This window comes from Geotrypetes seraphini, chromosome 3, assembly GCF_902459505.1.
Source record: "Geotrypetes seraphini chromosome 3, aGeoSer1.1, whole genome shotgun sequence".
Classification (NCBI taxonomy): Eukaryota; Metazoa; Chordata; class Amphibia; order Gymnophiona; family Dermophiidae; genus Geotrypetes; species Geotrypetes seraphini.
The window spans coordinates 347,087,332-347,102,440 of record NC_047086.1 but is presented as its reverse complement, the minus strand read 5'-3'; the positions used below and the strand labels follow the sequence as shown (position 1 = coordinate 347,102,440).

The window sequence follows — 15,109 nt, the reverse complement described above, 5'->3', positions numbered from 1 at the left end:
GTCAGCAGGAACCGCAGTCGGGAGGAACCGCAGTCGGCAGGAAATTTAACTGCCGACTTGATCTCGCTGGCCCTGTGCGGACCGGCAGAAATTTTCTGCGGACCGTCACCGGTCCGCGGACCGGCGGTTGAAGAACTGTGCTCTAGATCTCTCTCTTTATTGAACACTCGGAAGTGGGGAGACTTGCCATTGTAGATCAATACCCCGCCCCCTTTTTATGAAGTCGCGTTAGGCATTTTTATCACCGGCCTTGGCAGTATTAGCTCCGACGCTCACAGGAATTCTATGAGCAGGAGTTAATACTGCCGGGCTGGCGATAAAAAAAAGCCTAACGCGACTGCGTAAAAGGGGCCCCAACTTATTTCAGGGTTTTAACTTGTGTTTTTACCTTTTAAAACAAGCACTATTGCCATATTATGGCTCTATAAATTATGCATGAATGATATAAGAAAAGACATGGTTCTAGACGAAAATCAAACCCAAAATATGTTTTGTGATAAATTACTAGGAAGTTAATATCATTCAGTATACAATATATAAATATTCTTTTGCAGTTCATTTTATCTAATTTGTAGACTTAGTAACAGTCACTTTTCATCTTTATGTTGCTGGAATTAGCAATAAAATCCACAAAGGCATAAAGAAATGCAGACGAAAACGGTCAAGAGTCAATAAGGAGGAATAATGACAAATTAATATATTTATTTTAATGTTTCTTTTGCTAATTCTTTTACTGTTTTCTTTTAAACAGATACTAATTTTGTCTTGGGCAATGCCCAGATAGTGGACTGGCCAATTGTATACAGCAATGATGGATTTTGCAAGCTATCAGGATATCACAGGGCAGAAGTTATGCAAAAAAGCAGCAGCTGCAGGTATTTAAGTGCAAATGTATTTTATTTCAATTGCAAATAGATAAGCATGTTTTTAAAAATTATTATATCAATTTTATTCCCTAAGGCCCCCTTTTACAAAGCCATGTTAGGCTTTTTTATTGCCGGCCGTGACAGTATTAGTTCTGACGTTCATTGGAGCTAATACTGCTGCGGCCAGTGATAAAAAAGTCTAATGTGACTTCGTAGAAAAAATGGGGGGGAGGGGTGGTGTTAAATGTTGCATGCACCTCTTAATTTTAATATCCTTAAATGATTTACAGGTTAAATTTACGAAACCGACACTACACTTAAGTCTGGTTTTTTAACAGAATATTTTTGCCTCTAGTTGGCTTGATAGTATGCTGTAATCCTAGGAACCTGAATTGTCAGCTAGGGCTCCCCAACATAGTCAATGCTCATAATACTAGAGAGAAGGGGGAATCGGATCTCATAACAGCTGATTATCCCTTCTCTCTCCTGAGGATTCTCAGTTGAACTGAGGCCCCACCTACCACCTCCTGGGCTTGATTAAGCATCCCTTTAACCCTTTCAGGACCAAGGGACATATTTGTCCCATAACTTTAAAATCCTATAAATTTTGATTGGGATAGTCTACAGTTCTAAATTTGATATGTACGGATTCCATATGATACTGCCTTTATGTAAACAAACTGGTTCCGACATTCATTCATTAGCGTCGTTGCCAGATTGACGAGAAGATTCACTTGCCACACTGTCCATAAGCCAGAAGTGTGATTTAAAAAAAAAAAAATAATGATATTTCACAAAAAAAAATCAATTTTTTGGCATCTGCAAGCCCTTTTTACCATAAAAATGTCGTCAAAACCACAAAAATTGGCCTACGATCCTTATGGTCCTGAAAGGGTTAAAGGGCTGTGTTTCAGGCAGGCCCTCACTGTCGGGCCCCACCAAGGGGCCCTTTGTGCGGACCAAGTAGGACCAAGCTAAAACCTCTGCCCAACGTCACCCATAAGTAACAATAGTCCACAAAGCTGTTTAATTGAGGACCAATGCATCGGAGGAAATCACTCTTTGAATCCACCTTTGAGTTTCAAGGCCCCACAATATGGAACTGCCTCCCGACCTGCTTATGTCAGACCTCCTCCTATCTTCAATGTAGGAAGGTGCTAAAAACGCATCTTTTTTCATTATAGTCTTGCTATGTTGCTAACCTTGGTAATCTTATGTAAGCCGCAATGATTCCCAGTTGACATTTGCTCGGTTATGTTATGATAAGGTATGTCTTTAATTTGAAGAAATGTGCATTTGTTAGTATACATTTAATTCATTTGGGTGCCATAAAAATTATAGCTCATATAAACTCTAGACAAGCATACATGAATTAAATGCAAAATGGGTTTTAACATGAGTTAGTAAAATGAATGTGTGAAACAAATAAAAAAAACAAAAAACTCTGGAAATGCCCAGGAAAAATCCCCTTTCTCATATTTTAGATTATAAACTGCTCTGAATGTTTTCCCATAAGGTGGAATAGCAAATTTGAATAAAACTTAAAATGAGTCAAAAACTTCTTGGGTGGGCGTAACCCTGCTGACTTGCTTAAAATTAGCATTGGGAGGTCTCTTCACACACAGTATTGTAAAAGGAAGAGTAAAATTAAAAATTCAACAAAACTGTAGTGTGATTTTTAGTGTAGAATTTCTATGAGCGTTGGAGCTGTTACTGCCACGGCCGGCACTAAAAGCTGCGCTACGGTTTTGTAAAAAGGGGGGGGGAAGAGGTTATTTATGTACTGATGTGATACATATTAGTCACTTTGGCTGATAGTTTGCTTTGAGTTTTTAAAAGTATTAATTTGGGTCTGAATTTAATGCTTCTTTTTATTCTGAAAACAATATCTTCTAGCTGCTTGTTTTCTGAGATTAGCTTTGGTTTATTTTTTTTCTCTGTAAAACTGCATACTCAGTTCTCAGAAAGTGGGAATATTGATATTTGTTTACACCCATGGGCCAGCAGCAGAATATGCAAACTGAAAACAATTAGGATTTATTGATTGTTTTGTGACCTGGTAGTTTCTTGCTGTTCTGTTGGCTTTTCAGCTGAGTCACAACCAGGGCTGAGTATCTGGTGCCATGAACTTTCACTTCAACCTGGAGATTTTATCCCCATTTTGTAATCTTCATGGCCTCCACTGCTCATCAATAGCCACCCACTGGCGGCTATTGTTTGTTTCAGCCAGTGATGAACGAGGAAACATAAGAACATAAGAAATGCCATCACCGGATCAGACCTTCGGTCCATCAAGTCCGGCGATCCGCACACGCGGAGGCCCTGCCAGGTGTACACCTGTTGTAATTTATAGTCCACCATATCCTTACATGCCTCTCTTAAGGAGATATGCATCTAGTTTGCTCTTGAAGCCTAGGACGGTCGATTCCGCAATAATCTCATCTGGGAGGGCATTCCAGGTGTCAACCACTCTCTGAGTGAAGCAGAACTTCCTGACATTAGTCCTGAACCTGTCCCCCCTTAGCTTCATTACATGTCCTCTAGTCCGTGTCAAATTGGACAATGTAAATAATCTTCTCTGCTCTATTTTGTCGATTCCTTTCAGTATTTTGAAGGTCTCGATCATATCCCCACGCAATCTCCTTTTCTCAAGGGAGAATAATCCTAGTGTTATAAGTCTGTCCTCGTATTCCAGTTTTTCCATACCCTTCACCAGTTTTGTTGCTCGTCTCTGCACCCTCTCCAGCAGTTTTATATCCTTCTTTAGGTAGGGAGACCAATGTTGGACGCAGTATTCCAAGTGGGGTCTGACCATTGCCCTATAAAGCGGCATTATAACTTTCTCCGATCTACTCGAGATTCCTTTCTTTATCATGCCCAACATTCTATTTGCCTTCTTTGCCGCTGCCGCGCATTGTGCCGACGGCTTCAGGGTCCTATCTATCAGTACACCCAGGTCCTTTTCTTGTTCACTCTTCCCCAGAGTTGCACCTGACATTGTGTACTCGTATTCCTTATTCTTATTGCCTAAATGCATTACCTTGCATTTCTCCACATTGAACTTCATCTGCCATTTCTCCGCCCATGTTTCTAACCGACACAAGTCGCTCTGGAGTTTCTCTCTATCCTCATGCGATCTGATCGCCCGGCATAGTTTTGTATCGTCTGCAAACTTGATGATCTCACTGGATGTTCCTTCCTCCAGATCATTGATATAAATATTAAAAAGGATCGGCCCAAGTACCGAGCCCTGGGGTACTCCACTAGTCACTTTCTCCCAGTCGGAGAACTTCCCATTTATGCCCACTCTCTGCTTTCGGTTTTCCAGCCATTTGCCTATCCATCTTTGTATATCCCCCTCTATGCCATGGCTTTGTAGTTTCCTGAGAAGTCTTTCGTGTGGAACTTTGTCGAACGCTTTCTGGAAGTCCAAGTATATTATGTCCACCGGCTTCCCACTATCAATTTGCTCGTTCACGGTCTCAAAAAATTGGAGTAAATTCGTCAAACATGATTTCCCTTTCCTGAATCCGTGTTGACTGGGTTTCATCAAGTCGTGTGCGTCCAAGTGCCGGACCATGCTATCCTTGATCAGTGCTTCAACCATCTTGCCGGGGACAGACGTAAGACTCACAGGTCTATAGTTGCCCGGTTCCCCTCTCGATCCTTTTTTGAAAATTGGGGTGACGTTCGCTATCCTCCAGTCGTCCGGTATCTGTCCAGTTCTGATTGTCAGGTTTGCAAGTTTTTGCAATAACTCTCCGATTTCAACCTTCAATTCCTTTAAGACTCTCGGGTGAATTCCATCCGGTCCAGGGGATTTGTCACTTTTAAGTTTGTCGATCTGATAGTATATCTGGTCTAAGTCCACTTCAACTGTGGTGAGGCTGTCTTCTATTTCTCCTGCAAACACTTTCTCCGCTTCAGGTATTGTTGAGGTGTCCTCCTTCGTAAAGACGGACGCAAAGAAGGAATTTAGTTTGTCTGCGATTTGTTTATCAAAGCATTTTGGGTTTTCTTCCCTGATGCGGTGGTGGGTAGATCCGCGAAACGGGAGCCCCGTCAGGAGTTCATCGCAGTTATGGCTAGGAGAAAGCGAAAATAGATATCTACTTTGCAACTTGACATTGGATATGTGCATGATCAACTCCTAGCGTATGCAATTTGATTCGTTTCCCTGTGCATACAAAAACTTTTTGGATATCAAGAGCCTAGCTATTTATTGCATCATTGTTTGACTATTTTCCTGGAGAAGGGGATTGGGATTGCAGTGCTTTGATTATATATTGCTTTTTTATATATACTTGTGTTGTGCTTATGATTTTTCGATATTTGTGTAATTTACATCATACAATTTGATGGTTGCCAGGATTTTGTGATGGTTTAAGCTCTGTGGTAGTTTTTTCAGCCTATGATTGAAGGTGAGCCATCTTGTTTTGCATACTCCATTGGGGTTCAACAGTTTTTGGCTCTTTAAAGCTGAGGCTTTTTCTCCACCATAGGATTGGATGTGATAGTAGTAATTGGCTCTGAAGTGATTGGATGTGATTGGTATAGTGTGATTTCAACTACCCCAATATTGACTGGGTAAATGTAACATCAGAGCATGCTAGGAAAGTAAAATTCCATTATGAAATCAAGGACTGCTTTATGTGGCAGCTGTTTTGGGAACTGACAAGAAGCAAAGCAATCCTAGACGTAGTTCTTAATGGAGTGCATGAATTGATGCAGGAGGTACTGGGACCGCTTGATAACAGTGATCACAACTAGGGCTGCATATCGATTAATCATGATTAAAATTTGTAATTGCATAAAGTGTCCCCCCTCACATTCCTTCTATACTCATACAGTGGCAAATATAGACAGCAGAAGTAAATTCTCAGAATTGAATGTTTTAATTACTAAAATGAAAATAAATAATTTTTCTTTCCTTTGCTGCATGACGATTTTAAAGACAGAACAAAATGATTAGAAAAATAAAATCAAAAGACAATCTTCCAGAGACAGGGCTTAAGACTCCTTTGGAGCGAGATCACATTGTGAGACCACCCTCCAGGAAGTCTAAAGGCTGGCTTGGCTTCTCACATTACCCCGTGGCTTTCAGAAACTGCTGGAACCCACTGTGCGGCCCCAAGAACCAGGGCTACAATGCTAATAATTTTAAACTGCAACGCCAAAGCTTTACACTATTTACTTGCCGTCATAGTGGAAAATTTGTATTACTCCTTCCTTTCTAGTGCATATTATTCACCCAGGGCTACACCTCTATTTTTATTGACACTCATTACCGGGAATATTACAAAATAATCAACACTTACAAAAAGAAAAATAAAAGTTAGCCCGAGAGCTAGTCTCGACGGGCGTGGGTAACACGGGACTGGAAGGCCCTTTGTGTCAACCCGTCGGGATTGGCTCTCGAGGGGAGGGAGGAGGGTTAAGGATTGAGCGGGGAGTTAGGATAGGACAGAATGCGTCCTGCCGAGATTAGGGCTATAGGATTGGTTAGCGGCAGGACGCTGTGGGCAGGACTATATTTAGATGCAGCTGCCGAGTGTCGGGTCTCTTTCTGTCCTCGGGGCGGCTTTCCCACACTCCCTTCCCAGGTTGGGAGCTCAGGAGTCGCAGGCGGGGTTCGAGCTACCAAAAAGCCGGGGCTCATCCGGAGATGAGCAGCTGGAGGGCAGCTGGTTCGGAAGCGGGTCTCAGGTGGGCTGGTGACCTGACCGAAGGGGCAGGGTGGCTCCTGCCACCCCCTCTGACCCTTGCTGACAGGGGCGGGGTCACGGGGGCCAAAAAGCTGTTTATATGTAGTTGTGTGGTAGCTTATAATTCTATGTTATTTTGTTGTTATAATAAACAGAGCTGCGACTCTAGTTTAATTGTGTGTCTTTATTTTATGGTTACCTAAGGTAGGGGATTTTGGTAGGGATACATGTGGGTGGGGAAAGAGACCGATGGGCCTTTACAGATCCAGCTGTTAACATATTACACAGCAAAAAAATTTACAAAACAACTATGTTTTCACAGGCCTCTTTTTCAGCTATTTTGGAATGTGTGTAAAGACACTACAGTAACTTAATTATGGTGAAGTGGGTAACAAAATAATTCAGATACAAAAAAACACCACTTTAAAAGGCTGAGTCTCTATCCAACGAAAGAAAAAGCCTCAGGTCTCTTGGTTGAGCTATTTACTTATACTGTACCACCTCCGCCCACATCATCGGCAAAAAAACTTTTGTCAGTAGTGACTTATTGCCACATTAGTTGTATTCATGTGACTTAGATTCTTAACAACTTAACTGAAACTGTGTTAGAAAAAAAATGACCTTTTTAATGAGAGTCCTTAATGCAGCCAAAGTTATAAAGCTGCTTCTTCAGGGCTTGTGGACTTCCAACATTAGTTACCCAGCTTGAACAGGTGTCTTGCAATCTCTTCAGCGTTGGGTTGCTCTCACCTATTTATAAATTTGTTTGTTACTTATACCCACCACTAATGGCGTAGCGACAGCGGTTGGCACCCAGAGTGGTGGCGCCTGGCATCACTATGCCCTGTACCCCCACCTGCTCTTCCATGCTGCTTGAGCACCCCCCTGTCCTCCACCCCCTGCATACCTCTTGAAATGTTCCCTGGCGCGAGCAGCATCTTCCACCTGCTGCTCACGCCAGCCTCGCCTCCCTTCTGATGTCATGTCCTGGTCCTGCAGTGTGAAGGAACAAAACTGCAGCACAAGCCAGAAATAAACCCAACGGGGAGGAAACAAAGCCTCAAATGAAAACACTGCCACAGAAGTGACTTAAGGTGTTCAGGCAAAAACCTCATAGGCATAAAAACCCTCCCCTGGGAAAATAAAAAGCTCTGCGATGCAGTGAGCCCTTAATGTAGTCAAAGTGAAATAAACTCAGACTTATCTCAAATCTCGATCGGTACACCTAGGTTCACTGCGTCGCACAGGGCTTTTTATGACTCTGTGGCGGTGGGAGGGTTGTCTTCTGAGGCTTTTTTCCTCCCTGTTGGATTTATTTCTGGCTTGTGCTGCAGTTTTGTTCCTTCACACTGCTTTGCTTATGGGAAAGTGCTATTCTATTTGCTACTGGCTTTTCGCTATACAGTACTCCCCCCAAAATTTGCGGGGGTTCCATTCCAGGAACCCCCATGAATTTTGAAAAACTGCAAAGTGGTTTTTTCACCTGTCAAAAGGCAGGGGAGGCAGGAGAGGGCAGCTGGAGTGCCAGCGGGTTAAAAAATTCATTTGCGGTCTGCTCCGACCGCCTCTTCCTGTAGTAAAGTCGGGCTGCACCAATCAGGAGCTGCTTTGACACGCAGCTCCTGATTGGTATAGCCCAACTTTGCCACAGGAAGAGGCGGTCGGAGCAGACCGCGAAAGAGCAAGTCTATGATTTGCGAATCACAATTTGCGGGGGAACACTGTATCCATGTTATCTATACATGTCCTGGTCCTGCAACATTTCAAGAGGTACGATGGGGGGGGGAGCGGAGAGAAGGAGAGGCACCAGTGGCCCTCTGAAGATGACACCTGGGGTTGTCCATTCCCCTTGCCCCCCCCCTTACTACGCCATGTCCCATCACTCAGGACATGCTCTAGGCACTTAACAGAAAATGGGGGATTCCAACTTGTTTGAATGATTTTGTTAATTGTAATAAGATGCGAGGCATTGAATTTAATACAGCTCTCTTACTTTAGTTCACTGATATATTTGCAGCTTCATGTATGGAGAGCTAACAGACAAGGAGACAGTGGACAAGGTTCGGCAAACATTTGAGAACTATGAGATGAATTCCTTTGAAATCCTGATGTACAAAAAGAACAGTAAGTATTGTTTTAAGTATGAATTCCTATGAGTTTACTACAGCGACCCGCAATCAAAACCCTAATGCAGCTTGATAAAAGGGGACCTTATATAGGTAAGCTTGTGATAATCACAGGGAGAGTGTGTTTGAGGCAGTGATGCTATTTTGTTGGCTTTTTGTATATTTTTGTAAATGCCTTTTCAATCACATTGTCAGGTGTAATTTGGGACTTTATTTTCCAAATGTAATTGTTTTGAGAATTTAAAAAAATTTTCATCAGCAATGGTATGAAGATTTCTAAGTTACAGTGAAAATGTTATCATGAACTTACCTATATAACGCCCCCTTTTACAAAATCGAAGAAGCGGTTTTTAGCGCAGGCGCGCTGAATGCTCTGCACTGCTCCCGATGCTCATAGGAACTCTATGGGTGTCAGGAGCAGCACAGAGCATTCAGTACGCTGGCCTGCGCTATAAACTGCTTTTGTGGTTTTGTAAAATGGGGAGAGGGCTGTAAATAAGCCAATTGGTTACAAGATTAAGGTTCCTTTTGTGACTGAGATCTTTTTTTCTCTATTTGTGTATATTTTTTTAAGCCAATTGGTTACAAGATTAAGGTTCCTTTTGTGACTGAGATCTTTTTTTCTCTATTTGTGTATATTTTTTTAAGCCACTCTAATTCTCGCCAAGATATTTTTGTTCTCTTCAGGGAATATTTTTTTTGGGGTTGTGAGTTTTGGATATTCCCTTCAATGAAAAAGGACATAGTACTACTCAAAAGGGTCCCGAGAAGAGCGACAAAAATAGTTAAGGGTCTGGGGGAGTTGTTGTACGAGAGGCTAGAGAAACTGAGCCTCTTCTCCCTTGAAAAGAGAAGACTGAGAGGGGACTTGATTGCAACATTCAAGATATTGAAGGGAGTTAATTTAGTAGAGAAAGAGAGACTGTTCACCCTCTCCAAGGTGAAGAGAACGAGAGGGCATTCGCTAAAGTTAGAAGGGAAAAGATTCCGTACAAACGTAAGGAAGTTCTTCTTCACCCAGAGAGTGGTAGAAATCTGGAACGCTCTTCTGGAGGCTGTTATAGGGGAAATCACCCTTCAGGGATTCAAGAAAAGGTTGGATAAGTTCCTACTGGAACAGAACATATGCAGGTAAGGCTAGACTCAAATAGGGCACTGGTCTTTGACCTAAGGGTCGCCACATGAACAGACTGCTAGGCACGATGGACCACTGGTCTGACCCAGCAGCGGCAAATCTTATGTTCTTATGTTCTGGCTATGCCCCAGGTGCATGCCAAGGTTTTCTTGCAGAGCATGCCATTAACTTGCTATGAGGGCCTTAACATACATGTTAAATCTTTTGCATAAGATTCTTAATCATGTTCAAATCAAGACTAAAAGCCCACATTGTAGAGGCTGCTTCTAACTTTTAACTCCTATTTGCCTTCCCTATTCCCATGCTTGTTTTAATTATTCCCACCATAAGAATTCCCTAATTCATTATTTGTCCTGTTTGTCTTGAATAGATCGTAAACTCTGTCGAGCAGAGACCATCTCATACGTGTTTTGTGTACAATGCTGCATGTCTAGTAGCAATATAAAAATGATAAGTAGTAATAATAGTAGTGATATTTTAGCAAATCTAGAGTCTGTAAAGCACTGTGAGAGTTCTTCTTATAGGAAACTTGTTAAATACCGAGGCCCCAATGTTCTAAACTTATCATTAAAATCCTGTGAATCATTGTAGCACTGGTAAATTTTCCGATTTCAAAACGACGAGCGATGCTGCAAAAACTTTGCATGCAAATGAGCTTTATGGAGGTCCACGGAAATTCCATCGGACCAGTCGTCGGAGAAAGCAACCGACACATGTGCGGAATAGTCCACGGAAAGAGGCATAAATGTGTGCATGTGCCAGGAAATGCTACGTTATAGGCACACATGAACGTCAATCATAGGCGTGCCTTATTATGGCGCATTATTAGCACATCATAAGCATGCGTCGATAGCCGGAGGGGAGGGGCGGAGAACTACCAGCAAACCGTGTAAATGCTTTCTTCCACACTGCTTTTGCGGGACATATATGCTGCCCTGGTGGCTCTGATTGAAACTAATAACGGTGGTTGAATGGAAACGTTTTGACTTATGAAGAACCCTCTTTACCAGTTCACTGCTAACCGTTGAAATGCTATGCATTCTGGGTGTTAAATTTGGTCAATTTGATAATTCGTATAGCATAGAGAAATTAGTGCAACATTAGACTGAATGTTTGCACGTAGAGTTTTTTCAGCCAATGAATGAAGGTGAGCCATGCTGTTTTATGTTCTCCGTAGGGGGTTCAACGGTGTTGTGCTCTTTACATCTGAGGCTTTTCCTTCACTTTTTTATGGGCACTGCTCAGGGCTGTGGAGTTGGAGTCGGAGGAAATTTCGGGTACCTGGAGTCGGAGTCAGAAATACAAAAAACTGAGGAGTCGGAACATTTATCTACCGACTCCATTTTTGAACTTGGCATACCAATCACGAGCGATTCTTTCAGCTATAGCATCCACTATATACACAGCACAAATGTTGCGAGCAGCTTCTGCGGCCTTAGAACCTTGATTAAAAGCAAAAAGAAGGTGGTATCGAAAATGCTCATTTCTCTCAAATTGACATTCCATTTTAACGATCTGAAAATTAACCAGTGCTGTGGAGTCGGAGTCGAGGAGTCGGAGTCGGAGGAAATTTCGGGTACCTGGAGTCGGAGTCTGAAGTACAAAAAACTGAGGAGTCGGAGTCGGAACATTTATCTACCGACTCCACAGCCCTGGCACTGCTGTATGTTTGGGTTCTAAGTGTGATCGAATGAGTATGTTATAGTAAGTTTGAAATTCAATCGTTTTTGTGTATTGTAGACATATATGCTGCCCCCATACTTTTTTTTGAACTTCTACCTCTCTTGCAGTTGGCAGCCCCAAACCTGCCGGCATATGCTTTTAACGAATGAGATGCGCCTTTAAGACACATTAATGAGACGCCTTTTTAACACATGTGTATATGGCACCCCCCTATCAAGTGTGATAAATGTATTTTCATCTTCATCTCTCATGCAGTTGGCAGCTTAGACTTACCGGTGTGCACTTTTGACGCACGCGCATGAGAAGTGCCTCTAACACACATGCTTGAGACACTCTTAACACACCACCGGTACCTCCAGACCTGATAATTTTGGAGAATTAAAGGTTAGCACTTAACTTTGTGCATCATCAGGCAATGTCTGGGCATCGCCTAGAATCTCATTTTAATATTAATGATCTCGTTGTACTACATTTACATAGTATTATTGGAGGATGCTATGAAGCACAGAAAAGACTGTGCAGAGCCATTGTGTGTACTGGAAGCTAAAATACTTCAACGCTTAACTGGTTAGAACTGGTTTACTGTCGATCGTTAAAGGCACGGTAAGTTTAGAACATTGGGGCCTGAAAGTGCTATTTGCAGTTATGTAGCTGGAAGTAGTTTCCATCTTAGACAGGAAAACTCTATAGCCAAGTTCAAATCAAACCTTAAATCTTTCTTGTTTAAAGATGCATACAAAGCATAAGAAAAACAGATTAAGAACGGATTAATATAAATATTTTCCCCTCCCGTTTGTGTCTCCCCTCTATCTCTACTTTCTTTTTTTAAAAAAATATTGTGTTTCTTTTCCCTCATTCGCTCTGTTTCATGTTGGTTGGTTGATTATTATGTTCCCTGAAATTGTCTTTTTAAATATTTGATTTTATTGTAAACCCAGGGCTGCCCAAGTCCGGTCCTCGAGATCTACTGGCAGGCCAGGTTTTCAGGATACCCACAATGAATATGCATGAGAGAGATTTGCCTGCACTGCCTTCTTGGTATGCAAATCCCTCTCATGCATATTCATTGTGGATATCCAGAAAACCTGGCGTGCCAGTAGATCTCGAGGACCGAACTTGGGCAGCCCTGGTTTAGATGTTTTGATGAGCGGTATATCAAGAACAAAATAAACTTGAAACTTGAAGATTTAAGAGAAGGGTATTTTTTGCCAAGCCAGAGATCTTTGATTTTGTGTAAGATGAAACAGTTTCACACTTTATTCCCCTAAGTGGAGGCAAGACTTATCTAAACACATTTATGACCTCTTTTACAAAGCCGCACTAGCGGCTTTGCTGCGCTAATGGCCCCGAAGCCCATAGAGATTTAAAGGGCTTTGGGGCCATTGCCAAGGGTCAGCGCTAGCGTGGCTTTGTAAAAGAGGCAGTTAGTTACCTTTTCAGGAAGTTATTCTAGTGTAGACTACATCCTGTTCTTATGCTGAAAATATATAGTATATTCCATTCAATATGTTTTGTCAGCATAATTTGCTGTACCAGGCTTGGAATATTTGTGTGATATTTCGCTTTGGTTATGTTAGGATGGGGGAGGGGGAATGTATTGAAGCTATATTCCTTTTGTTGTGCCTTTCCTTTGTCCAGCCTGTTGTTATTGATGTCATGTGTTATGTTCAATGATGTCATGTGTTATCTTCAATGATTTCTGGAAAAAAAAATCAACATTATAATACAGGGGTTCTCAACTCATTCCTTTGGACACACCTAGCTAGTATACCCATAATAAATATGTTTAAGATAAATTTACAGAGGAGGTAGGACATACAGATTTATCTCATGCATATTCATTGTGGATATCCTGAAAACCTGACTGATGAGGTGTGTGTCAAGGATTGATTTAGGAATCCCTGATATTATAATAAAGAAGTTCAGCCTTTCTAAAAATAAAGTAGCCAGGGATCTTATATAACATTAAACATAGTGGTCAGGTTAGAGAATGACACGGTGAGTGTTACCCGCGGCTAGCTGCAGGTAACCCACCAAAACGGGGATGAAAAAAAATTGGTCACCTCAGGGCGGGGAGAAGACTATTCACCGCCCTGTGGAGCGGTGAATGGCCTTGTCCCCGCAGTTAACTGAGGATCACGTGGTCTAGCAGCCTCCTTCCTCCGAATCGCGGTCCAGGCATCTCCCTCCCTCCTTCCCTTCCCCGGCTTACTTTAATTTAAATCTTATCAAGACGTTGGAGCCTTGAATTTGCGTGCGGCTGCTGGAAAGTCCTCCTCTGATGCAACTTCCTGTTTCCGGAGCAGTGACGGGGACAAATTTTTTTCACCGTGTCATTCTCTAGGTCAGGTGAAATATAATTCCCCATTCGTAGTTACATGATATGTCTGTTTATCAGAAAATCAGTAAACTAATTATTAATTGTATCAGAAATTGCAATCTCACTCAATTTTAACAGCAATAAGCTGTGATCTGTTGTATCAAAGGCAGCTGAGATAACCAATTTGTAAAAGTACCGTCTGACAGCTCTAACTTAACTCTCACTTAACATCTGCCACCAATGTAATGAGTAATGCCTCTGTACTTTGTAAGCACCTAAATCCAAACTGAGAAGGATAATCATCAGGTATCTAGAAATTCACAATCCAACTAGAGACTCACCAGCTGATATTCAAAATGATTTAACTGGCTAGGAATGGTCACCAACCAGTTAAGTCACTTGTTGCGGGTATCTGGTAATTTTTGGTGACATTTAACTGGTTATTTTTGATGAAAATGACTGGTTATCGTGGAATTCAAAAGTGGCTAACTTAAGGCCTTCCAGGGGCAGAGGCAGGATAACCCCTCCCCCTTTTTACTAAGCTGCAACAGGTTTCTCCTGCGGTCCAGAGCGCTAAATGCTCAGATGCTGCTCCAATGCTCATAGAATTTAATGCTCTAGACCAGGGGTGTCCAACCTTTTGGCTTTCCTGGGCCGCATTGACTGAAAAAATGTTTCTGGGGCCGCACAAACGCACAAATGCTGCAGCAAGATAGAGGAGGGAGCCGGCAAGACGGTAAACACCTAGGGGCAGCAGAGGAAAACACTGTATCACCCTCGACTGGGGCCGCACAAAATACTTCACGGGGCCACATGCGGCCCTCGTGCCACAGGTTGGACACCCCTGCTCTAGACCATAGTAGAAACCTCTACTGTGGCTTAGTAAAAGAGGGCCTAAATCAGAGCTCATAGATAGTGGTTTGGCTTATGCTGTCAAGGGCTGAATATTGACTTAGCCAGCTCAAAAAAATTTGATTTTTTAATGTTGAAGGATGGACAGGGCCTGACATTGAATATCCAGGAATAATGCCGGCGGAAGGCAGCAAAACACTCATTCTCACTGGCTGAATATTGTGGAGTCAATGTTTAATAAAAAAATGGAATATTTACTATTGGTCTAAAATTAATGGGCATGATATTCAGCCAGCGGTGATCAACGTTTTGCTCACTGCTGCTGACGTCATACCTGGGCCAATCACAGGTATAACATTGAATTTCCAGATATACAGAGCTGGTTAAAACATAGCTAGTTATGTGCAATATTTGGCACTTAA

General features: G+C 42.2%; 1 protein-coding gene across 5 annotated transcripts in view; it reads left to right on the top strand.

Moving 5' to 3' along the window:
• Window positions 1-15,109, top strand: part of KCNH1 (potassium voltage-gated channel subfamily H member 1) — a 487,752-nt gene that overhangs the window by 41,235 nt on the left and 431,408 nt on the right. For all 5 annotated transcript variants that reach the window (XR_004538934.1, XR_004538933.1, XM_033939452.1 and 2 more), the window contains 2 exons: window positions 752-875; window positions 8,589-8,695. Coding sequence is in view for 3 of the 5 variants with exons in the window: in XM_033939452.1 (XP_033795343.1) it covers window positions 752-875; window positions 8,589-8,695 (231 nt within the window). In the remaining 2 variants the exon portion in view is untranslated. The remainder of the gene's footprint in view (window positions 1-751; window positions 876-8,588; window positions 8,696-15,109) is intronic.